The following is a 25,588-nucleotide window of genomic DNA, read 5'->3' on the forward strand; positions in this document are numbered from 1 at the left end:
ACACAGAATAAGGCAACATTCAACAGTCAGCCGAGAACTATTTGTTGAGCAGTTGCAAGCTGTGACCTGGAAATGGAAGAGGAGAACATAGATCCTCACATGGGCAGGTGAAAAATCAAGTGTTCTCACTTGTAGCACAGCTCTTCAAATATACGTTTTGGCACCAAGTGCCTACTAAGTAGCCTTAAATTAAAACTAAATAAGGATACAGTCTCTATCAAATATAGCCTGAGGTACTGATGCCTACATACTAGGATCACAGTATTTGTGTCCCAAGGATGCCTTTCTAGTGCTTTGCTTCTTTCCCCCTTTCCAAACTAGCTAATGCTGCCTTACCAGGATATCTATTTCACTTGTTCCAGCCTTTTTGATCCAATGTATTGAATAGCAGAATAGGTGAGTTACAAGAGGATATTTTGACTTCAGACAACAGAAATAAAATACTATATAATTGAAAAAAAAGAGGCAATCTTTCAGGCACATGTGGATCCTGGAGTTCACATGTTTTAACCAGGTCCCTTTCTCTCTTCCCCACCCCTTCTTCTCTGCCTTTTCTCCTCTCTGTTATCTCTCATTATGGGATTCAAATATTTCCCTGTTTATGTGGGAGCTTCTGGCACAGCTGCGGGCTTATACGCTCGCAGCTCCAGGGCTGGCTGGAAGGGGCGGGCGCATCACAGCATAAGGTTGCACAAGGTGTGCACTTATATAGCAGGGCATCACATCTATGAGTGATGGATGATCACATTGTATACAGGGGTAGCTTCGCATAGCTTTTACATCACTTTTCTTGAAGATGGCAGTAAAATGGTATGTTTTTACAAAATCAAATAGTGTAACATTGTCCAAAAGATATACATAAAGCATTTAGAGGAAGGAGGCTCCTTTTTCTTTTAACTCCGGCACGGATTGTCTATTGGACAGTGGTAACCCTATGTCATCAACCTCGTTACTCCAGCAGAAGTCCAGGGATTAGCCCTGCATAGCTCTTGTTAGCCTCTATTCCCTTCCTTGAACACTGTAGCCAGAAGGTTTTTTTCCTCCTCAAACCTTAAGTATTGAAACCTGGAGGAGGGGCATGTCTGAAAAGAAAATGATGGACTGGACTCTCCCTAGAAGGAAGATAAATGGGTGGCCAACAAGAAAAAAAATAAAATCCTCTGTACCAGGAAATGTTTGAAGTGTTGTTTGGGTATCAAAAAACGGGTGCCCTACACATAAAGCAACAAAGGATATTGGTCTAAAAAGAACACCATGGCCAAAGGTGCATGGCCTATTTCAACAGAGGATTTGAAAGTTAAAAGTTAACCTGCAGGGCTTCCCTGGTGGCGCAGTGGTTGGGGGTCCGCCTGCTGATGCGGGGGACACGGGTTCGCGCCCCGGTCCGGGGGGATCCCACATGCCGCGGAGCGGCTGGGCCCGTGAGCCATGGCCGCTGAACCTGCGCGTCCGGAGCCTGTGCTCCGCAACGGGAGAGGCCACAACAGTGAGAGGCCCGTATACCGCAAAAAAAAAAAAAAGTTAACCTGCAAAACATTCAATTCAATTTCATCAACATCAACATGGGCAAAGTAAAACTCAGGCACAGGAACAGAAGTGCCAAGGTCATACAGGTGGTTGGTGGAAGAGACAACCAACTTCCCAACTTCTGACTTTTTAGGGGGGGGTGTGTGTGTGTTGTTTTGTTTATGTGCAAGGACATTTTTCTTTAGTACACTAACATTACAACAGAAAGTATAGTCTTGTTTTGGTTTTCTCTGCGCCCTCAATTCTGTATAAGACAGTTTCGCTGCACTCCAACAGAAAGGCTCAGCAAGAGTAGAGACCACCATAAGCAGTACACGTGGGCACCAAGGGCAGATACATTGCCCTTCCTTGTGTAGGAACTAGGGCCACTTGTTGCTTTAATGGGCCAAGTTTGGGCTGGACCTGCAGGAGGGGACACCTTTGAAAAACAGCTTCCTAACTGCACTACAACCTGCTCTGGCATCCTGATTCCACTCCCCAAACCCCCCAAATCTTCAGCCAGAAAAAAAAAAAAAAAAAAAAGAATGGATCACTGGATCACTGGATCGATGGGGAGATTTCTGTCTGCTCCTCCTACTGTCACCTCTTTCTTGCTATTTCCTGCCCGAGGAAACCTGACATCAGCCCAAAGGCATCTCTGGAAATGGGTAGGAGGGAGCCTTACACCTGTCAGCGCCAGAGAAGAAAGTGCGCTCTGCAGAGTTCTCAGTTGTTCCGTCTCTTGCGAGGAAAGGAAGAAAAGGAGCGAATCCGCCACAGATTTACTGGAGACCAGGGTTACTTCATCCGGCTCCGGCCACAGTAACCCCTGAAGACCAAAGATGCATTTCCATTCCCAGCATTTCTTGTTGGCGTCTTTCCCTACAGGCTAGCCCAGTGCCTGGCCCCGGGAAAGTCTCTGCGTAAAGGTTCTTTAGGTCATAAATCAGGCTCCTGTGTGTATGTGTGTTTTTCTTAGGAAAAACTGGCACAGACGAATGAGCAGTAGAGACTGGGGTCTCCCTACTACCCTTCATGCTTGGCAGCATCACCTTCGACTACCTCGCATTCTCCCGGCGCTGACAGCCCCGGCTCCGGACCTCAGGGTTGGAAGCAGTCAGCCCCAGCTAGAACCGCCCTGTCCCGGGCTGATGCCACCCTGCGCCTAGAATGTGCGTGTGGGTGCAGGCGGGCGAGCGAGCGGCTTCTACAGTGAGACCGAAGCAGGAGCTCAGCTTTCGCCTGCGACCTGCAATCCCCAGATTCCCTGGGGACCTCGAAACTCCCAATCGGAGGTACTCCCCCCCCACAGCCGCCCACCCATTCCCTCCCCCCTTACCTCAGCACGCAGCCCCTCCCTGCGTGATGTTGCAAAACCGCGGGGAGGGTGGGCGCTGGGAAGGGTGGGGAGAGACTGAGAGAGAGCGAGGGTGGGAGGGAGTGGGCGGAGGAGGAGAGGGAGCCGAACGCGCATTTAAAGCGACAGCCGTCCTCGCTCTCTCCCCAGTGCTGGGCTGTTGGAGAGCTCGAGCTGCAAGCCACCGAGCGCGAGCTCGAGCGCGGCGCGCTGGCCGGGGAACCCAAGAGCGCACGGCGCCCCAAGCTGGCAGGCGCCGCGGGACCCCCCACCCTCGCCGGCTGCCCTTCCCCGGGCGCCCCTACCCTCCTCGCCCGCAGGAGACCCTGGGCTTCATCGGAGGAGCTCACCCCAAGGGGCCAGGACTCCGGCGGGCCCGCCACCGTCCCCTCCAGTGCCGCCGCCACCGCCGCAGCCGCGGGAGCAGCATGGTCCAGCTGGGGAAGCTGCTCCGCGGCCTGACTTTGATGAAGTTTCCCTGCTGCGTGCTGGAGGTGCTTCTGTGCGCGCTGGCAGCGGCGGCGCGCGGCCAGGAGATGTACGCCCCGCACTCCATTCGGATCGAGGGGGACGTCACCCTCGGGGGGCTGTTCCCGGTGCACGCGAAGGGCCCCAGCGGAGTGCCCTGCGGCGACATCAAGAGGGAGAACGGGATCCACAGGCTGGAAGCGATGCTCTACGCCCTGGACCAGATCAACAGCGATCCCAACCTGCTGCCCAACGTGACGCTGGGAGCGCGGATCCTGGACACTTGTTCCAGGGACACTTACGCGCTCGAACAGTCGCTCACTTTCGTCCAGGTGCTCATCCAGAAGGACACCTCCGAAGTGCGCTGCACCAACGGCGAGCCTCCGGTTTTCGTCAAGCCCGAGAAAGTAGTTGGAGTGATTGGGGCTTCGGGGAGTTCGGTCTCCATCATGGTAGCCAACATCCTGAGGCTTTTCCAGGTGGGGGGGCGCTCCCTCCGGGGCAGAGCGCGCCGTAGCTCCCCGCGCTCATTATCCTGAAGGCTGGCTTGGACTCCAGGGGTGCGGGGTCTGGTCAGCCTTCGCTCATTTCCACCCTGGAGATCCTGCCGAATCCCTCCCACCTCACCCGAGGAGGTACTTTCCCTGCTTGATTCATTTCCCTTCCATCTCTCCCCTGTCCGCGCTCCACTCCATCCGGCTTGACATTCTGGATTTATGGCCCCATTTAGAAGAAACAGTCTCCGAAAAACAAGGCGATGATTTAAATGGGTTTGCATTCGAGTGAAATATGGTTCCAAAACAGGCTTGTAAAAGTGCCGGGCTCCTGTGAGAGCCACCTAGGCGCAAGGAATATGAAAGATGAGAAGACGCCTAGAAACTAGGCATTTCTCAACTCCCCAACTTCCCTGCCCCAAGCCGCCCGACAAGCTGCAGCTGCCTTGGAAAATTTCGAGAAGAGCTTAGGGAGGCAGTTCTTAAACCGAAGGCTAGGTCTTCACCTACATTTGGACGTGAATTGCCCATTTCGCTCGGGTTGGATTTCCCGGCCTGTAACCTGTCTCTGCGAGGGCATGGGGCGAAAGGCGTGGGGACTGTCCTCAAGCGGGGAGAAGCCACCCGCAGACGTGCCCCCAGGTGATTTGCTCTGGGCAGTTGTTTGCACCGTCTAAACTGCCTTTGCGATCTGGCCACTGGCAGGAGCCGGGCGATCAGCTTTCTACTCCTGCCAGCTCAGAGCCCGGAGGAGAGCTCATGCTAACTGCGAAACACAATCGCTTTCTCTGCACCCACCCTGTGCCCATCCTTTCCCACGACCTCCCTAACGCAGCCCCCAACCCCAGTCCTGGGTTTTGAGGACGATTCTCAGAGCCAGACAAGAAGGCGCCTGGAGGGAGGCAGTAGGGTGCGCTGAGCAAGGCCGGGCGGTCCTCTAGCTCCGGGTGCAGGCGGGCAACGGCGGAAGATGCGAGGACGGCGGATCGGGCCACGTGAGCCGTGGGCGGTGCTGCAGTGCTCTCTCACCGCCTGCTCCCGCAGCCTCGGCCCCACGGCTCCTGTGCCGCCCTGGGTATAGATGGATGGCTTCTGGATGAAGAAATTGAGTTTCAGGGTCTGCGTGACTATGGGTTCTCTTGTTTCTCTGTCTTTCTTCCTGTGTGTCTCTCTCCTTGTGTCTCTTTCTCCCTGCTGTTTTTTATTTTTTTGTCTCTCTGTTTTTATGTTCTCCCTTTCAATTTCTGCCTCTCTTTTCCTTCTCTACCCCTATATCCAAGGTTTTTGTTCATCTCTGTCTTGAAGTGATCCTTTCCTAATGCACAGCTCTCTCCCTGCCTGGTAGGACCCAAGCTCAGTTTGTCCCTTCTCCAGATGTTCTGGCTGACCCTTATGCTCCCCGTAGCTAAAAAGTTGGCTCCCTCTCAAGTGCCTTTCCTGAAACATGTTGGGTTTCTGGAGGGGACTCCTTGTGATTCAAGCTGTCACTACATCAGCACCCAGGAGTATGAAGTTTGTGTTTGTGCCAGAAGGAGGGGTGCCTGTCTAAAGCTGCAGCCTGGTATGGCCCCTCTGAGCCTCTGAGCATCTCTAACACCTCTTGAGTATGCCACCATGGAGATCTCTAGATGTTTGCAAGGCCAAAAGTGCTTCTGGGCAGCCTTCACTTTGAGGTAATGCTTTCAGGAAGAGCCTGGGTTGTTGTAAGCAAAACCCAGAAGCACTTCCGTTACCTCTGAGCTTAAACTAGAGAACCTGAGGAGGCAGCGCTGCAGGGAGGATGAGGCCAGAGGTCACCTGAGAACCACAGGGGCAACTCACAGTAGTTTTACTGGAGCTCTGGGGGTTGGAGGCACATTTGCTGTTTGACATTTTAAAAATTATTTTGGTGCCTTCACTTGGAGCTTGGGCAGTACTGCAGATGGGCCTGCCTGTCGAAAAAAGAGTGAAATCTTAAAGTCAAGAGACAGCTTGCCGACTAGGCTGAAGGATTGTGTTTGCTGAAAAAGATTCCAGGGGGAGCTGATTCCTTCTCTGGTGTGTGGATCTGAGGCACTTGCAAGAAAAGAGAGCGCTTGCCTTATGCTTAGTTCCCCCGTTCCCTGGGCTGGGAAGGAAAGGAACTGAATGCCAACATTAGCAGTGTGGGTTGGGACCAAAACCATTCAGAGAAAACACTGTCATTTTCCTCTAATTTGCAAATTGCAGCTATTCATGTTGGATTGAACAGCTGAGGGGAAAGAGCCCCCAGTTTTCACCTGCATTTATTGAGAAGAGGCTGGTAGTAGGAGGGATGCACCAACTTGTAGCTTGTGCTGCAAGCTGGATATAAGCTTGGTGTGAGCATCCTGGTTAACCACTGCCCATGTTCAAATATACAGAGATAGATTCCAACAGTCTCTTCCCATAGCCTTATTTTTGCGTGTGATCTTAGAAGCTCCTGTCATGTAAGTCCAGTCCCCAGTTTCCCAGCCTCTGTAAACCTGCAAAATGAATAGAGAGAATAGTGGAACACAGACCCATTGTTCAAAGACACAGTCACTTTAGGGAAAGAAGAAAAGAACGGGTAGGTGAATCTTCTCTGGGATTGCAGGGTTCAGCTCAATGAAGACTGTCCTGTATAAAAGAAACTCCTCTAAATGGTTGAATTCTTAGCTCTCCAGAGATCTGAGTTTTCTTTTCCCCAGTCCCTGTGGGTTGCTGTGGGGAATGTGCCAAACCTATCATTTGAGATAAAAATTTATGGTGAGGTAAGCTTCTAGGCTGGGGGAAGGAAGACTTAGTGACTGAAATGGGGGATGCTAAGCACTGGGGGGCAAGAAGGAACAAGGAGATAGTAATGGATGTAACAAATGCTGCAGCTGCCAGCAAAGCCTGGATTGAACTTCCTTCCTGAAAATGAGGACCTGGGCAAGAATGACCACTCAGATGTAAACAGTGTCTCTGACTGGGAATTCTCATCTGCCTGCCGGTGGGCCAGAGCTGAGCAAGTCCTTTCTCTCCTCTGTATGCACACTGAACTGGTTAGTAAGTGACATGTCAGAGGACAAGAATCATATTCAGTGGATCTTTCAATTCCAGGAGTTTGAGGCTAATGAAATTAGTGTGTGGCCAGGGCTCTGCCAACTAGAATTAAGTCACTGCAGCCACCCTGCAATGCATTTTCAGCCTGAAGGGAGCATCAGGGAGGAATTTCGGGAGATTTGTTTCTGAGCCTGTACAAAATAATACTCTCCTAATGCTAAGAAAGGTTAAATGTAAATTAATATTGACTACGAGTAACATATTTAAAAAATAATCGCCGAGTAGGGGATGGCTTAAAGTGGAGAGATTATATAATATGGTGTCCAAAGAATAAATCTCCCCTGACCACTGTTTCATGGGCTATAAGTAAGATATATTACAATGGAAATTAATGGGAACGTTTTTAGTCAAGGCTTCTCTGCGATTGACTTGAGAGCAAACACTCTGAGAGTATAAATTACTCTTGCTATGTGCTGACTCTGAATGAACAATATTTCATGTGCAGTGACATGGTCTAAGCTATAGACTTGGAATTGAATGGCATCTGTTTCAATTGTTTTGTTCTCTCAAGAGCAACTAGATAGAAAAAAGTGGTCAATTTGACCCCTGTGGGAGCGTGTTGCAAATCTAAACCTGTGTCCCTCATACCATAAATGAAATACATTTGTAAATTTGTAAGTGTTTTCCTTCTGTTCATTGATGCTTGAGTATAATCTCAAACTTTGGGAGCAACACTTTATACATAAGTACTTGGTTTTCTTCCTTTTTTCTTTCTCTTTCTCCTCTCTCTGTTTCTCTCTCTCTCTCTCTCTCTTTCTCCATCTTATGTAATTGGATAGAACTGGGCACCTAGGATGATGTGGTGTTACTATAGTGGGATTTTTTTTTTTTTTAAATCAACTCTAACTTACCCTTTTAAAAATTTCATAAATACAGGTGTCGGTGCCATTTGGAATAGTCTCTATAACAATTTGTCTCCACATTTACTGTGTTTCAGCAGATTTACCTAACAGATGGTGAGTGGGCAATTTGTAAAGGGGCATTTTTTTAAAAGAGCGGAGAGGGAAGGAATTAGAGACAGGCACATACTATATTTGAAGTTACCTCCACGTGTATTTTATGTATGTATACCCATACAATTAAGAAGTCTTTGGATGTTTTATCTTCAAGAATAATTCAGATAATGGATTACTTGAATATCATAAACATTTAGGGTTTAACAGATTCGTCACATATAGACGTTGAATCATGGATTTAAAAGACCATAGCCAGCGGGCAGCGGCGGGCGGAACGACCGAGGGGCGACGCGGGATGGGCGGCGGGTGCGGGGGTCCGTGCTTCCGCGTGGTGGAGGGCTGGGGTTCGCCGGAGACGCCGGGTTGCTCCGCGTTGCCAGGTTACCGAGAGCGTGCCCCGCGCCCGCTCTTCCGCCCGGGCCGCCCTCGGCGCCGCCTGAGCCGTGGTGCGGGCTGCGTGGGGCGTCGGTTCCGCGGAAGCCTGGGTAGGGCGCTGCGTGAGGGACTCTCGTCGCTCGTGGACGGGGCGCGAGCGCGCGGGGGACGTAGGGCGCCGACCTGGGGCTCCCCGGCGCTCCGGCTCCGCTCAGGGCGCCCGCTCAGGGGCCTCCGGCGCGAGGCCCCCTTTCTGGTCAAGATGGCGGCGTCCAGGCGGGCGGCGCCGAGGTGAGCTGGAGCTGGGCCCGGAGAGGGACGAGTCTGCCAAGCCCAGGACTTGGACCCCGGGCTGGTCTCCAGTCTCCCGGGGAGCGGCAGGTGAGTGGGTGCGGCCGCGCGTAGGTCCTTCTCGTGGGGTGGTCAGCTCTCCGTGCGTCCGCAGATTTCTTTCCTCTGATAGTCAGATCTGGGGTGGCCCAGGTTGGAGGCGAGGGTGCTTGATTGGGGAAACCTGAGGGGTTTACGGACTCTGTTGGGATCGTTTCAGACCCCAGCAAGAAGCTGAGCAATTTTCTCCTGACTCTCTTCCCGGCTAAGTTTTCTCCCTTCTCTGAAGACGCTAGCTTTTCTGAATCACTTTGTTACCCGGGGGGATACAGTTGGTGGTTCTGACCGTGGAACGTAGGACCCGGCGCGGGGAAGCCTGAGCTGGTTCTAGTTACTTTGTTTGCAAAGCACTTGTCTTGTCTTTGGAATCTTTGTGTATGTAACCAACGTTGGGAAGAGCCAGCGTTTATCTCCTCCAAAACACTGCGAGGGGTAACTTTATACGTAAGAAACAAGTGGGCGTTCACATCCATCCCTTTTCCAACCACTGAGCCTTGGTTGTGTTTCCTTTCTTTAAGTTTGTCTCGTTTTGAAGTGATAACAAAAACAAACAAAAAAGACCATAGCCAATTACACAAAGTATACTCTAGTCTCAGTCCTGCCATTAATTAGCTATGTTACCTTAAGTCATTTAATTTTTCTAGGCCTCATTTTTCTCATGTGATGTTTTTTCTTTGAAAAAGTATAGTTTCTAGAAGTCTCTACTCTCTGTGTCATAGTTCAGCTTGGAGAAAACCTGTTCTTATCCAAACTCCATGACATTGTATTTCCAGCTCCAACTTTGGACTTTGAGTGAGTTGGGGGCAACTCTTTAAGGATATTTTCACACAGCTTTTTAAGTTAATATCAGTCTAGCTGACTTGTCATACTCAGACTTTCTCCCATATTCTTTTACCAGTGTGTTCCTTAGTCATATATATAAAGACTGTTGTGGGAAAAAAGACCTCCTGGGTCAGCTTACTGCATGGTCATCGACACAGGGCAGGGAGTAAGATTCTGTGGATTTTACAGAAGCAGATACAGGTTTCATTATCCATGTCCTCTCCCCTTTCATCTTACAAAAACAGCAGGCTTTTCTTGGAGAACTGCCAGATAATGCCATCCTGCCTCCTCACGGGCCCCGGGGATGAGTCTCCCAGGGACTGAACTCCAGTAAAGCAGGTGATTGGCTCATGCGTAGGCATCTGACCTCGGCTAAGTCTATCAGACTCCTCCCCAGGACTTTTCTCTCAGAGAAAAATGGAAGAATTGTCTTTTCTCTCTGGAATTTCTAAGCTGGGGAGATACGACTCTGGGACTCCCAGTTAGCATCCAGCACAAGAAGAGACTTTCTGTAAAATAAAGTCTTGCAGAGGTAAGCAGGGCTGAGCGATGGAGAGAGAGCTGGAACCCTGCTGATACTCTGGAACTTCCAGATCCAACTGTATCTGAATATGGCTGCATCCCTGAATTTCTAGTACTTGTTTGTTGAGGTTGTTGTTGTTGTTGGGTTTTTGTTTTTAAATTTCCTTTGACTATTTTGAATTTGTTTTCAGTAATGTGCATTTGAAAGCATCATAGCTAAAAGAGCTAATTTCCTACATTAATGTCAGGTTTGCTGACTGGCATTCCTTAAGTGAAAAATAATATCCGCTATTTTCTTTAAATAAAATCCTTCTAGCTCAGGTTTGAGATATTCAAAACTCTGCCTCCTACCCCCCTCTTTTCCAACATTTACTATATCACCTTGAAGCATTTGTGACCACATCTTTCCCATCTAGACGCAGTTGAGAGAGAGAGCAAAGACTTCTGATATAAACTGCAACCTGTACGCCTCCTACCTGGAAGCTTTAGAACATACTTGATTCTTGTCATTAAAGCAAATCTTTTGTTGTTGTCTCCAGGGCACAGAAGCATTTTCATGGCATAATCGAGTACAAAGTACATTAAGCCTAACTCTACTTCTCACCCTCTTTTACTTTAAATAGGCAGAAAAGAACAATCTCAAACACATTTTCCCAACAAATAAAATACATATACGATTATGTTTAGAAGACGTTTATGCAACATATAGTTAGACTGATTAATTAATGGACCTTTCGCCAATTGGCACAGTAAATATATATGTTCAATGTGCTTAATTAAAAAGAAGACAATAACATATTTTTACAGGTTAATTATCTGAGAAGAGTATTGTGCCAGCACACTTGATGCTACAGTATTTCATGTTTGACAGGTAATCTTCTTTCAATTATATTTACTGCTAAATGTTTCTTGGATCAAGCTATTAAAATTATAAGGTCAAAAGTAAAATGATATGAAATTACAGTGAAAAGGGACACATATCCCACTTTATGAGAATAGAAGTTCTAATTTCTTTTCAATACTACTAGTAGTGACCACAGTACTAATTTGAGCCCTTACTATGAGCCCCTGTGCCCATATACATTTAGTTCTTACAGTAGTTCTGCAAAGGGCATATAATAATCCACACTGTAAAGCTGAAGAAAGTGCTTCTCATAGCTGAAAGTCACATAGCTGGTGAGTGGCAAAGTCTAGATTCAAACTTAGAGTCGTCTGACAATGCCCAGGTTGTTGACCACTATGTACACTGCTCAATTGTTGCACCAATAAAGAAGTGCTTGAAATAATTATAGATTTGCCTACCCTGAAACTGCAGTGATTTAAAGACATCAAAGTTGCCAGTTGCTTAACCACATCTGCTTACAGTAAGAAATTACATTTTATTTCATTTCTAAAACAAGATTAATTCTGCAGGCCCATAGAAACTTGAGCACACAAATCCTACCTCCAAATGAAAGATGCTTGTTTTCCACTATTCAACAGATGGCCCTGTACAGAGGCAATAAATATATAGTAGAATTTTCATTCAAATAAATGAGAAGAGAGGTTTCTTCTTGTCCTGATTCAGTGCCCATCATTATGGATTATGATGGCTCTTCCCAAACTTTACTTCATTCACTCCACTCTTTCTACAAAACTCCAGTAATGGAATCCATCATTCAGATATATGTGCAAAGCGAAAGGACTGTATTAATACAGTTGCTGAAAGTCAAGTTGATAGAGCACAGGAAATAGATCCTAATACATGCAACATTAATGTTTGTGTGGGCCTTGGAGTGAGGGGTAGAAGAATTTTCAGTTTAATGGAATATTTTGCCTCTTGCTATGAAAGTGTGGCTTAATAGTCTTGTAATTGGTCATTTACAGAATCCTCCATCTCTGGGTTTCATGCTTTCTTTACTCTGCAGCTGTCGATTCCTTCTCTTGTTCTGGATGGAAGATAGCAACGAAGCCACTTCAAAGGGCTCAGCCTGCCTTTTTGTGTTATTGTTTAGATGAAGATATTTCCATTTATTAAAGCACACTATTTAAACATTTTTATCATGTTTCAAACTTGACTGTGTTCTGAAGGTGTGAGCACAGGCAGACATAATGGGGGATGTTTTCCAGGAGAGAACATACCCTTATCAAAGGAATTATCAGCATTTTCATGTATGGATTGAGAATCAAATTCTGGAGTTAGACCTGAATTTAAATTCATACTCACAACTTATTACCAGTCTCATCTTGATCAAACAGTTACCACACTTCTCATCAATTTCCTTATCTTTGAAAGCGGAATAAGAGAAGTATGCCTGGTGGAGTTACACATAAAGCTCATCTGATAGAATATTCATAAGGATTTTGCACAAAATATACATGGAAATATTTTAGCACCGAGTTTAGCATGCGATTTGTCTTCAATACATTTAAGAGCTATTATTTTATTATTATTATGCTATCATTAAATATCACTATTACTTAAATGTCATTATTGCTAAAATTGCTGTAAAACTACCGCAATAACCCATGATGAATTCCCCTCTTCTGTTTCCTTTGTGTAAATGGAAAATATATATATAAATCTAGACAGAGAACACTTTAGTGATCCTATTCAGTGGAGTGAGAATTTCCATGGCACTGATTAAAACAAATCCTGAATTGCATGGACTTAAGATAGCAGAGAGGGGCTTCCCTGGTGGTGCAGTGGTTGAGAGTTCGTGACCCGATCCGGGAAGATCCCACATGCTGCGGAGCGGCTGGGCCTGTGAGCCATGGCTGCTGAGCCTGTGCGTCCGGAGCCTGTGCTCCGCAACGGGAGAGGCTGCAACAGTGAGAGGCCCGCGTACCGCAAAGAAGAGAGAGAGGAAAAAAAAAAAAAAAAAAGATAGCAGAGAGGCTAAGAGATTTGAAGTTAGACATCCCCAAATGTGAATTCTACTGTGACCCTCTTCTAGCTCTAGAACCTTGAGGAAGTTACTTAAACTTTCTGAGCTTTACTACTAGTTTCCTCATCTGTATCTTTTTCAGGACTATTTATCAAGCATCTTCCTGTTCTCTATGCTTGGACTATCAATGAATAAGTTAGACAAGAGCCTTTGCCTGCGTGCTCCTTCTTGCATGCTTTCTCCCTCCTTACACTCTCGAGTGGAAACGGATGTTATAAATAAATTCTATGCTTTGTCACAAGTTGATGGGCGCTACGGGTTAAGGAAAAGGATGTGAAGTTCACTGAAGAGGCTTGGGTTGGGAGTGCTGGAGGAGTGTACAGGTAGGTTCTGATTTTAAATAGGGTAGTCAGGGTGGATTTTATAAGTTGACATTTGAGCAAAGACTTGAAGTGAGGGAGTTGTCAGAATGTCTGATGGGGAGACCACTCCCTGGGAGCAAGAATAACCAGTCCCAAAACTCTAAGGCAGAAATATGCCGGGCAGCTTGGAGGAATATCAAGGAGGCCACCGTGGCTGACTTAGTCAGTGGGGAGGAAGAGACAGCAGGAGGGCTGGAGGTCGGATATGTGATGGGATGGATTGGGTAAGCCCTGGGAGGCCATCACATGCATTGTGTCTTTTACTCTAAATGTAGGCAGCCAGGGGCAGGATTTTAGCCGAGGTGTGGCATGAACTGTCTCTTGTTTGAAAAGCATAACTCCATCTGTGGCCTTGAGGATGTGGGGAGAGAGTGGAGTCAGGGAGAATCTCGGGAGGCGACTACAGGATCCTCGAGGTCTATGTTGGTGGCCTGCACCAGGCTGCTAGCGGCTGGTAATTCTCAGAAGTGGCACATTGGGAAGGTTGTGACAGCATTTCGTGGTAGCTTGAATGCAAGAATGGAAAGGAAGAGGGGGTCAAGGGTGAATTCGAGACTTAGGGCCTGGGGAACTGGAAAGGTGTGGTTACTGTCACCTAAGATGGAAAAAGTTTGGGGTAGAGCATGTTTGGGGGATTAAAGACCAGTTTTGGAGGTATAAGATTTGAGATGTTTTCGTGACGTCCAAGTAGAGATGCTGAGTACACAGTTGGATACACAAGTCTGCAGTTCTGAAGAAAGGTCTAAACTAGAGATACACTTTAATACAATGGAGATATTAAGAATAATTACATGGAAGCGCTATTTTAAAGATAAAATGAAGTAATGCAATTAGCACTCTGTCTTCTCAAAACATTTAATAACTGTTAGCTAAAATAATTACCTGAAATGAAAAAATACCTATAGTTTGTTTTGTTGTTTGCAGTAAAAGTGAATAAAATGTCACAATTATTTTAATAGTATTTGTGACACAGTAGTTTTAGTTAAGACACCATGACTACAAACATTTACAATAAACCTTTCAGTCTCCTACTTTTCACTCTGATAGGGTACTTGGAACCATATTTTGTAAGGTTTAAGTTCGTTGTCATAGGGTACCTCTTTAATTAGAAGTAATTCTGAACTGTCTAGTTCCATGCAGTTTTATATACATATATGTATAATTATTATTTTATGATTTATCAAACTCAGTTGAAAATTTGCATCACTGATACACATTAGAATTTAAGCATTTGCCCAGGTATTCAAGGAAAAAAATGTACTTGTCTTGTAATTTCCATAGGGGTACTTACTTTCACATCTTCCCTTCACTTTGCACTTGCAGACATGGCAGGAGAAATATTATCTTACTGGTCTTTGAGTTCCCCTTAGCTATCTGCAAGTCCTTGAACAGCCTTTGTGGCTTAACCAAAATTCTCTTCCATCTTCATTCCGCTAACAGATATTGGTCTAAGCATGTACTTATACTAAAAAATGCATGACCACGTTGTCTCTACACATCTATAATTTTATGTTAACACTATCATTATGTAAGCTATACTTTAATTGTAATTATAACAGATTTTATGTCAACACACATCCATTTCTAGTGTTCATCTGGCATTCAAGGGGAGAGCAGCGTGTCGTAAATTTTATCAAAATATAACATCTGAAGAATAGAACAGAGGGTAATTGTGTAATTCTGTATTCACTCTAATTAAGTTCAGTGGAGTTGGCATAATAGAATTAAGATGAAAAAAAAAAAAGACATTGAGGTACCACGGCTCCCTCTCCTAACACACCCTTTTCGTATCCGAGAGCAGAGACTCAGCACCTTTCTGTACAGAAATGGAGACAGGAAGAGGCCAGAGGATGAATGACAGGAACGAATGAGGTGGAACTTTGAAGAGCAACATGGAAATGAAATACTTCTTTTGTATTTGGTAGGTGGGGAAAATGTACCAGCGTGTATGCCTACTGGGACCATGTTTTCCAGAACAGTTAAGCCCAGTGTCAACTATGCTGTCCCACCTTCCTCGTAAGTAGGAACATACTGTTACTTGAATCTTTGCTTCCTGTTTCTTGATACCTGGTTGAGAAGATTATCACAGGAACTGCATCTTGTTAGCAAATACACTGTTTTGAAATGATTGACACTCACTGAAGAGTGGCAACTCCAAGCTTGCTCTCTCTTGATCTTGGACTGTTTAAGTCTGGAGTGCAGGAGTGGGTTATGGGGAAAGACCATTGGAATTCTTATGTCTTCAGCATAATGGTTATAGCATAATGGTTAGGAGTGTAGGTGCTGGTTCAAATCTCTGCTTTCCACTTGCTAACCATATGAGCTTGGGCAATTTACCTGATTACCTGAACCTCAATACTCCTGCCTATAAAATGATGTTAATAATATTTCATCCCCATAGACTTGTTTTCAATGTTAAAATGAAGTCACTTACACCAAGCACTTAATACAATGCCTAGAGCATAGTAAAGTCTATTATTATTACTATTACTACTACTATTATTATTATTACTATCACGATGCCAGGTGCTATTTTTCCTATGCCTTATTCCATTATCTTCTGCCCTGTCCCTCTTGTTTCTGTACAAGGGTAGGTTTGTCACAGAGCATTTTCTTTCCCTAGTGTCTGACTCTTAGTCATCAAGGTGACTGGTCCACGACCCGGCATTCATTGCTGCTCGTTGAAGCAACCCATTTTGAGAAGGGGAGTTGGATATTGATGCCAAGTTGGGTCAAGGAGAGAGAATTTTCTCTCTTCTGCACTCAGAGAGCTAAGTGAAGTATTCAGGCCTCAGAAGGAGAATCAGGCAAAGGGCAACATGCTTAATTTCATACCTCAGTGATTAAGAACAAGTCAGACAGGCTGGATTTGAACTCATTTCCGTCATGTACTGACAACGGGATCTTAGGTGCTTTTGTAACCCGTCTGAGGCTCAGTCAACATCTGAAAGAGACGAATAACATTATCAGGACCTAGCGTATCGCCTCGTTGTAATAAGTGAGTAAATCCTTTTAAAACGTTCAGCACGTTGTTTGGCATATAAACACTTAATAAAATTTAGCTTCTTTGACTACTACCGCTGCTAATATTATTAAGTAGCTGAGCAGATCCGAGGCCCATTTTTTTCTTAGATTGCACATAATCATTTGGACAACCAGCTCACATTGATCAACCGTTGCTTATATATAAACGCCCATGAACCCAAAGGTGCTTTAACTCTCTCCCAGTCAGAGCCTGTTCTGGGGGCAGAAGCAACACCGGCACTACCCCCGTCATCTTTGCCTTTATTGTCACTACACTGGCCTGCCGTACTGAGCACTTTCTGTTTGCCAGGCACCAAATTTAGCCCTGCGTATGCACTATATCATATAGTTCTCACACTCAGGTGGGAGACATTATCATCATCCCCAATTTTCAGATAAAGACGCCGAGGTGTTGGAAAGGTAAGAAACTTGACCCACAGCAAGAGATGGAGCCGGAGTATTCAAACCCTTCTCTCTGACCTCAAGAACCCTTAAATATTAGCATACTACTACATCCTGGTAAGAAAATCTGCTTCCAGCCACTCTGGTGAGAGTAGAAATGATTCTCAGTCCCCACGTTCCTCTATTGCCCATGCCACCCTAGCCTCAGGACTAGGGGGGAAAGGAAGTGATCTCTTCAAAGAGCAGCCAAAGGGAACCTACTCCCTTCTGCCTTTTCATAATCAACTAACCAATATTTTATTTCCTTCTTAAGAGTCCCCACATGTTCCTTTTGGTACTTAGCTTGGCCTTTTAGAATTCTGACATTCTGTACGTGACTCATCCACTGTATTTCACGTTAATTTATTGAGGTCAAGTATAGGGTCTTACTCATCCTGAAGTCCAGTTATCCCCTGTCACATCTAACTCTGTTCGTTTCTTCTTGTAGGACATCTGCAGATATTTATTTGAATTTTGTTGAATTGTTCTCATCAATAGTACATTAAAAGTTATACAGAAAGTGCTTTCTTATAAGGAAAACCGTCTAAATAGATTTCTAGCTCTTTACTTTTTATAGCACTATTGTAGAGATTATAGATCTCCAGGTAATATTTTTTAGATTGAGTTCTTCATATCATCTTATTTTTACATATAATGATAAATCTGAATTTTCTCTATCAAACCTCCAAGACTTCACTGGCTTGTAAGTTAGCTTATTGATTATGTGTTGTTGACTTTTCCATTTACAATGATATTTGATCCTGGTAAGGATGGGGCTGGGTGGGAAGGTACATCTTAGGGCCATAAATTGGTTTTGTAGAGAACTAACATAAAGATCTAAAGTCTCATCATATTTCTGCAGAACTCATGAATCATTTTATTATAATTCCGTTCATTCAGGGAGTATAACACCATTTTCAAATTGTTATTCCTAATTCGTTCATCTTCTCTTCCTTAGTCTTAGTGAGAAGAGAGCAGGCTGAATGGAAGAAAGTCATTATGACCACTGGGGCCACTAGGGTAGGCATCAGTCCCAGAGTTTTGTTTTCATCTCTCCACTATTAATATTGGCTAATGTCTTGAGTGCTTACTTGGTGCAAATTACTTAGCCGACCATGGCAAATGGATTGTGTCATTTCATCCCCTGATAGTCATACAATTAATGTATGTATTATTATGATATCCCATAATGCATACATGGAACAGAGCCTCAGAAGTAGTTATTTGCTCACCAAAATATGGTAGATGTGGAATTTGGACTCAGGTCTGATAGACTCCTAAGTCACTCCTAGTGATTTTTACCACTAAATTAAAGTTGTATACCTCTGGAGAGTAGATAGTTTCTAAAATTTCCTCAGCTCTAACGTTTTATAATTAAATTTTTGTCTGATGGCAAGCTTAACAGTTACGATGGGTAGGAAGGAATGCCAGCCTGTTGAATGGAATTTCCCTGAAATAAGCCTGTTTTATGACACCAGTTCACTCATTCATGCACTCAGCATGTATTGAATTTTGCTCTGTGCAAAGGCATTTTAGGCATCACAGTGGAGTGAGCGCCCCTTCCATAGACTCTCCTGCAGCACTCAGAGAAGTCTTGGACTGGTTTGCCTGTTATGGAATGGGGCTTGGTGATAGAAGCCTGGTTTGTCCTCCACTGATAAAACTAAGACATACTCATATGAGTTTATAGGCATCTTGAAGCCGTGGGATAGTAACACACATGAATCTTACCATTTTTGCCTGGGATTAATGATATAAAGGCTTTGGATTTGGGTATGGAAAATGGGTGCAATTATGGGTGTGTTGGTTCTACATATACATGGACATCACGTGTCATCAGCCTGCAGCTACCTGCCATTCCTCACTACTCCTTCTTTTCACAAACCAAACAAGTACCTTCTTATCTCTCCTGTGGATAAGCTCTTGACAGTGGCACTAGGGCCTCCCTCAATAAGTACATCATTGGCTAAACCAGTGGTTTCTCAGATATGCTCATTGAACAGCCCTTAAGGTGGATTGACATTCCACTGCCTAGAATAGAATATGGTGTTCTTTAGAAATCGGGGGGGGGAAAAAATAGGCCACCAGATGTACTGTCTTTAATTTAAATTGTTTATATATATATATATACATATATATATATGTATATATATATATATGAACAATTGTTATATATGTGTATGTATACTTGTTCATATGTATGAATGATTTAAAATTGAAGAGATTATATATATACACACACATATATATATATATGTATATTTAAATTTTGGCTTCTGTTAGCAAATTAAATTATTAGCAGATCCATACTGCAGGGAAATAACCAATCAGATTTCATTCAATAGCTTGCTTTTCTGTAGATTTATGGTTGTGATTTTATATCTGCAGGTATGTTTGCTGAAGAAAATATTTCTACCACTTTACACAAAATTAAATTCATTTAATACCAATGCGGCATGTCTCAAATGTCTTAATACAGTTTTAATCTTTAATCGCATCAGAAGTATGGAATTAGAAACATACCCCAAAATCATTTGAAGATATAATTACTTTCATTTCCCTTATACTTTTGAGACTTTTGAAAAATAAGTATTTAGTTGTACTTATCTGTTTCTGTCTCTCTAAGGATAGCAAACACTGAAACACAATTCTTTTTAAAAGTCAATATTAAAAATATATTGTCCAAGATGATCAAAACTAAGGAAGTGGCAAAGAAATTCAAAAATTTAAACTTTAAAAGGGTGCTTTTTTTGTGAATGTGTAGTACTTGTTCTTCTGAAGGAATTAATCTTTTTAAAAATTTAATTAACTTATTTTTTATTGAAGTATACTTGGTTTACAGCGTTGTGTTAATTACTGCTGTACAGCAAAGTGACTCTGTTATACATATGTATATACATTCTTTTTCATATTCTTTTCCATTATGGTTTATCACAGGATATTGAATATAGTTCCCTGTGCTATATAGTAGGACCTTGTTGTTTAGCCAGTCTATATACACCAGTTTGCATCTGCTAATCCCAAACTCCCAGTTCATCCCTCTCCCACCTGCTTCCCCCTTGGCAGCCACCAGTCTATTCTCTATGTCTCTGATTCTGTTTCTGTTTCATAGATAGGTTCATTTGTGTCATATTTTAGATTCCACATATAAGTGGTATCATGGTATTTGTCTTTCTCTTTCTGACTTACTTTGCTTAGTATGATAATCTCTAGTTGCATCCATGTTGCTGCTGCAAATGGCATTATTTCATTCTTTTTTTATGGCTGAGTAGTATTTCATTGTATATATGTACCACATCGTCTTTATCCATTCATCTGTTGATGGACATTTAGGTTGTTTCCATGTCTTGGCTATTGTGAATATTGCTGCTGTGAAGATCAGGGTGAATGTGTCTTTTTGAATTATAGTTTGGTCTGGATATACGCCCAGGAGTGGGATTGCTGGATCATATGGTAGGTCTATTTTTAGTTTTCTGAGGAACCTCCATACTGTTTTCCACAGTGGCTGCACCAACTTACATTCCCACCAACAGTGTTGTAGGAGGGTTCCCTTTTCTCCACACCCTCTCCAGCATATGTTATTTGTAGACTTTTTAATGATGGCCATTCTGACTGGTGTGAGGTGGTACCTCATGGTAGTTTTGATTTGCATTTCTTTAATAATTGGCAGTGTTGAGCATCTTTTCATGTGCCTATTGGCCATCTGTATTTCTTCTTTGGAGAAATGTCTCTTTAAGTCTTCTGCCTATTTTTTTCATTGGGTTGTTTGCTTTTATTGTCATCAAGTTGTATGAGCTGTTTGTATATTTTGGAAATGAAGCCCTTGCTGGTCGCATCAGTTGCAAATATTTTCTCCCATTCTGTAGGTTGTCTTTTCATTTTGTTTATGGTTTCCTTTGCTGTGCAAAAGCTTGTAAGTTTGATTCGGTCCCCTTTGTTTATTTTCATTTTTATTTCTATTGTTTTGGGAGACTGACCTAAGAAAACATTGGTATGATTTATGTCAGAGAATATTTTGCCTGTGTTCTCTTCTAGAAGTTTTATGGTGTCATGTCTTATGTTTAAGTCTTTAAGACATTTTGAGTTTATTTTCGTGTATGGTGAAAGGATGTGTTCTAACTTCACTGGTTTATATAAGGCTGTCCAACTTTACCAACACCACTTGCGGAAGAGCCTGTCTCTTTCCCATTATATATTCTTGCCTCCTTTGTCAAAGATTAATTGTCAAAGATTAACTGAGGTGTGTGGGTTCATTTCTGGGCTCTGTATTCTGTTCCATTGATCCATATGTCTGTTTTTGTGCCAATACCATGCTGTTTTGATTACTGTGACTTTGGAGTACTGTCTGAGTCTGGGGTGGCTATGCCTCCAACGTTGTTCTTTTTCTTCAGGATTGCTTTGGCAATTCTGGGTCTTTTATGGTTCTGTATGAATTTTAGGATTATTTGTTCTAATTGCGTGAAAAATGTCATGGATAATTTGATAGGGATCACATTAAATCTGTAGATTGCTTTGGGTAGTATGAGCATTTTAACAATATTAATTCCTCCAACCCAAGAACATGAGATGTCTTTCCATTTCTTTGAATCATCTTCACTTTCCTTTATTAATGTCTTACAGTTCTCAGCGTATAAGTCTTTTGCCTTCTTGGTGAGGTTTATTCCTAAGTATTTTATTTTTGGGGTTGTGATTTTAAAAGGCATTGTGTTTTTACATTCCCTTTCCGATATTTCATTGTTGGTATAAAGAAATGCAACCGATTTCTGTATGTTAATCTTGTATTCTGCTACCTTGCTGAATTCGTTTATCAGTTGTAGTAGTTTTCATGTAGAGTCTTTAGGGTTTTCTATATATAGTATCGTATCATCTGCATCTAATGACAATCTTACCTCTTCCTGAAGGAATTAATCTTGAAGTTCTACTAAGACTTTTGGGATACCTGTTTTAATGAGCCACCACTTCCTGCCTGAGATTGCACTATGCACCAGAGATTCTAGAATTAGCATAATAAAACTAATAATGCAAACAACAGCAACAAATCTTCACAAACCTTCCTTGCAAGGAAGTAAAGTCCACTGGAAAAACAGACAAGTGAAACACACATTCAAAATGGCAGTGATTCTCAAACATTTATGTGCTGAAAAATCATGACAAGCATGATAACCAGGGCAATTACTAGACCCCTTCTCCAGCTGGTCAGGTGTAAGGTCCTGTAACTCTATTTTTGGTGAATGCCTCCAGGAGAGTCTGAGACAGATGTTCTCAGTTGTCGTCAACCTTTAGTGTGCATCAGATTTGCCTGAGAATATTGTTAAAACACAGATTGCTGGGCTCCAGTGCCAGAGTTCTAACCAGTTCCCAGGTGTGGCTGATATTGCTGGCCCAGGGACCACATTTTGAGAACCACCTTTCAAAACTCTGCAGTATGCGGTTGTGTGTGTTGTGAATGAGACGGGCCCAGAGAACGAAAGGAGGGCAAAGGGACTCTGCCCTAAATTAGTCAAAGGTAACAATAGCAGCTAGAATTGATTGACCCAAGAAAAAATTATAAGAACTTTACCTGCATTTGCTCATTTAATCCTTTCAGTGAGGTACATAGGTGCTACTTAGTGTTCCTCTTTTACAGGGGTGTCCAGAGAAGGTAACTACTTTGCCCACGTCCTAAACTGGTAAGTAACAGATTAAGAATTCAAGTCTAGGAAGTCTGATTCCAGAGCCCACACCTCTACCCTTTCTGCATGTAGAGAGGAGTAAAGGGTTGTCAGTGAAGCCTTCCTGGGGGCCCTGGCCTCTGAGTGTAGATAGAAGGATGAGTGGACATAAAGATCATTATTTGTGTGTGGTGGGGGTAGGGGAGGAAGTATGAGGGCTTCCAGAAGAGCCCGCCCTCCCCATACATCTGCTATAAGCAAGTCTGATGATCAGGAGTCCGGAACATGAGTATGACTATGGGATACTGAGAAGGGTTCTAGAACCCTGAGGTTAGAGTTCTGGATCAGTTAGTAGGTAACAGAAAGTGAATGAGTGATTTACCTTACTTTCCACGGGTAGCAGGAAGTTTGGAGATAGTCCCTCTAGCGTTAGTCCAGCTGCTGAAGGGCATCACCAGGGGACTGGGTTGCTTCGCTCTTCCAGCTTCCACATCTCTAGCATGTCCACATAGCTTCAAAGTGACCCCAGAATCTCCAATAGTGTTCCAACAATTTGGGCAGGAAGAAAGAAAAGGAAAAAAAAAAGAAATTAAGTAAGAAAAAAAAGGCAGTGTCTAACTCAGAGAGCAAATTTTTTACCACAGATGGTCAGCAGACTTGCACTTAGATCTCATCAGCTCGGATTTTAAACTGGCCACCTTAGCCTTAAGGATAATGGGGTCTCCTAAACCAGGGCTCTGATAGTAAGGAATAAGGAGAGAGTGGTACTGATTAGCAGTGCCTGCTGTCCCAAACAAATATCCCCAAACTATTTTTTTTTTTCAAACTATTTTTTTTATCCTATATTTTACTTTAAAGAATGGAGGGGAAACATTATGTATCTGTAAATAGCCTTTTAGAAAGGGTACAATTATATAGTTATACAACCCTCTGGAGGGCTCCTTTCTTCTAAAATCTCTTTAAAAACTGTTCAAGGTTAAGGACATTTTTATCTTAATTTAGTCACTTGCAGTCGATTATCTTGGAATGACATCCTCTCTCTGCAGATGTTCTATCAGGCTTTAGAAAATTCTAGAAGTGGACAGAGAAGTGTTATGGTACATGTATTTGCAATATGCACGTCTTTGAAATGAAATCCATTTAGGGACCAAAAGGCATTTCATGTCTTTGCTATACATTTTCACATATTTGCCTTTCCAGAATTCCTTTGAGCAAATCTGTCAGATGTAACCCATCCGTTTCTCCCATCTGAATTCTTTATTACTAAACATTCTTCAGTATGCTCTCACTCCCCTCGGTGAAAGGCGTTTCTCTGGGTCCTCACCCTTCTCATCTCATATGTGAATGCGTATCTTAAACTGAGGCAACAGTATGCTATGACTTCTCCATAACTTGAAGAACCCGTCTTTGTGGGAAAAAAAGTAGACTTACTAACTTAAAAGGTAAAATGCGCGCAATGTTTCTGAGAATTAAAAACTAAGATAAAAACATAAGCAATGGAAAAAACTTACAGTGGATCCTTTTCAAAGACTTTATTTTACAGAGAAGGCAACTGAGGTTTAAAGAAAAACTGCGTTAGTTAAACACTAAATAATAAACCTTAAACCTCAGTGGAGCAACACATGGACAGTTCATTTCTCACTCACTCAGGAGTGTAGTATGGACTTTGGTGGTCTGAGGGTCAGTTTTCTGCTCAGTTATTCAGGGACCCACCACCTTCATCAAGTGGCTCTACGTTTGTCCTAAAAAGGAAAGGAGAGAGGAAGCTGCAAGCTACAATTATCAACTCGTTATCCTTCAGACATAAACTCTTCAGATCACCTCTGGTCACATTCTTTGGGATAGAACCATACCCAGATGCAAGCGGAGATGGAGAATGTTGTTCCTATCTTGGTCCTAGTGATGCCTCTACAGGCTGGAGGAGCTAATTAAAGTGTAGTCAACAGCTCGTTGTTTCTGCCACAATGAGTGATTAGCCTAAGACTGTGGATTAATTATGTGTGTGTGTCACATATACATATAATACACACAAACATATATATGTGTGTGTATATATACATTTTTTAGCATGAGTTGACACATGGGGCTTCTGCCGTACCAAAAGAGTACAAACTGCCTCTTGTTGCTTTTTCTTAATTGAAGTTGACTGCTACTATCTATTTCCCTTCATTTTGCTACCTCCCCCCCGCCTTTCAGTATTATATGAAAATTCTGAAAGAAATAATTTCAAAGTTTCCAGTGCTTTTAAAGGTAATAGAATACTCAGACCTTAACAATTTTCCTGTGTGAAACTTTTGCCAGACGAAAATAGTTAACTTATGAAAAGTAAATTTAGATTGATACAAAAGAGAAAATAAGCTGATTTTTTTTTTTTTTTTTACACAAATACCCTGAGCCAGGGTGGAAAATAAATGGAAAACTGGAGGAATTTAGATCCTTTTGTTGTAAATTTAAATATTTTTAATTGTAAAAATAATACAGGCTCACTGCAGAAACTCCAAAATTGAAAGGATTTAAAGAAAAAAGGAAAAATAACTCAAAATCCCATTTCTGATAAATCATCTCTGTAACATTTTTGAGGGTATCTTTTGAAACTTTTTTGTGATGGGGTGCATATAAATACAATGCAAGTATAAAATACCTTTAATTATTATATCAAACTACAAAACAGTTCTATAACATTTTTATTTAGTAATATAAGTATGATTACTCATCACCTAATAAATATCTGCAGCATCATTTTTAATGGTTGAACAGCATTCTGTTATTTATTTAACCAGTCCCTACTGTTCAACATTTAGATTATTCCTGTTTTGCTTTGCTAAACAATGAGACAAGCATCCTTGTTCATATGTCTTTGAGCATTTGTTTATTTCCTTAGAATGGACTTCTAGAACTTGAATGGCTGGTTGTCAGTTCTGGTACATACTGACATATTGTCTTCCAGAAAGGTTACCGTGCTTTTTATTTCTACCAAGAATTTAACATCCAGTGTGGTTTCTTACACACACTCATCAGTACCAGTATTATCAATAACAATACCAGTATTATCAAGTTTTTTAAAACTTTGTCATTCTAGTCAGTAAAATATGGCACCTGAATTATTTTATTTGTATTTCTTTGATTAATAATAGCAAGGTTGAACATATTTTCATATCTTTATTGGCTGTTAATACTTTTTAGTTTGTGACTTTATGACATCCATTTTT

At 42.8% G+C, this 25,588-nt stretch overlaps 2 protein-coding genes across 2 annotated transcripts in view; both read left to right on the forward strand.

The window, feature by feature from the left end:
* Positions 1-2,979: 2,979 nt before the first annotated feature.
* LOC125964846 (metabotropic glutamate receptor 7-like) lies at positions 2,980-8,078 on the forward strand. The gene has a single exon (XM_049711536.1). The coding sequence runs from the start codon at positions 3,292-3,294 to the stop codon at positions 3,868-3,870; it is 579 nt and encodes a 192-aa protein (XP_049567493.1). The 5' UTR covers positions 2,980-3,291; the 3' UTR covers positions 3,871-8,078.
* A 19-nt stretch (positions 8,079-8,097) lies between these two features.
* LOC125964797 (uncharacterized) overlaps positions 8,098-25,588 on the forward strand; it is an 81,688-nt gene continuing 64,197 nt past the window's right edge. The window contains exons 1-3 of the mRNA XM_049711375.1: positions 8,098-8,311; positions 8,355-8,621; positions 22,355-22,397. Of these exons, the coding sequence (XP_049567332.1) occupies positions 8,098-8,311; positions 8,355-8,621; positions 22,355-22,397 (524 nt within the window). The remainder of the gene's footprint in view (positions 8,312-8,354; positions 8,622-22,354; positions 22,398-25,588) is intronic.

This window comes from Orcinus orca, chromosome 6 (genome assembly GCF_937001465.1).
Source record: "Orcinus orca chromosome 6, mOrcOrc1.1, whole genome shotgun sequence".
Classification (NCBI taxonomy): Eukaryota; Metazoa; Chordata; class Mammalia; order Artiodactyla; family Delphinidae; genus Orcinus; species Orcinus orca.

What these genes read in the sequence shown, in the direction of transcription:
- LOC125964846 (XM_049711536.1), top strand. Translation starts at nt 3,292, where the DNA reads ATGGTCCAGCTGGGGAAGCTGCTCCGCGGCCTGACTTTGATGAAGTTT.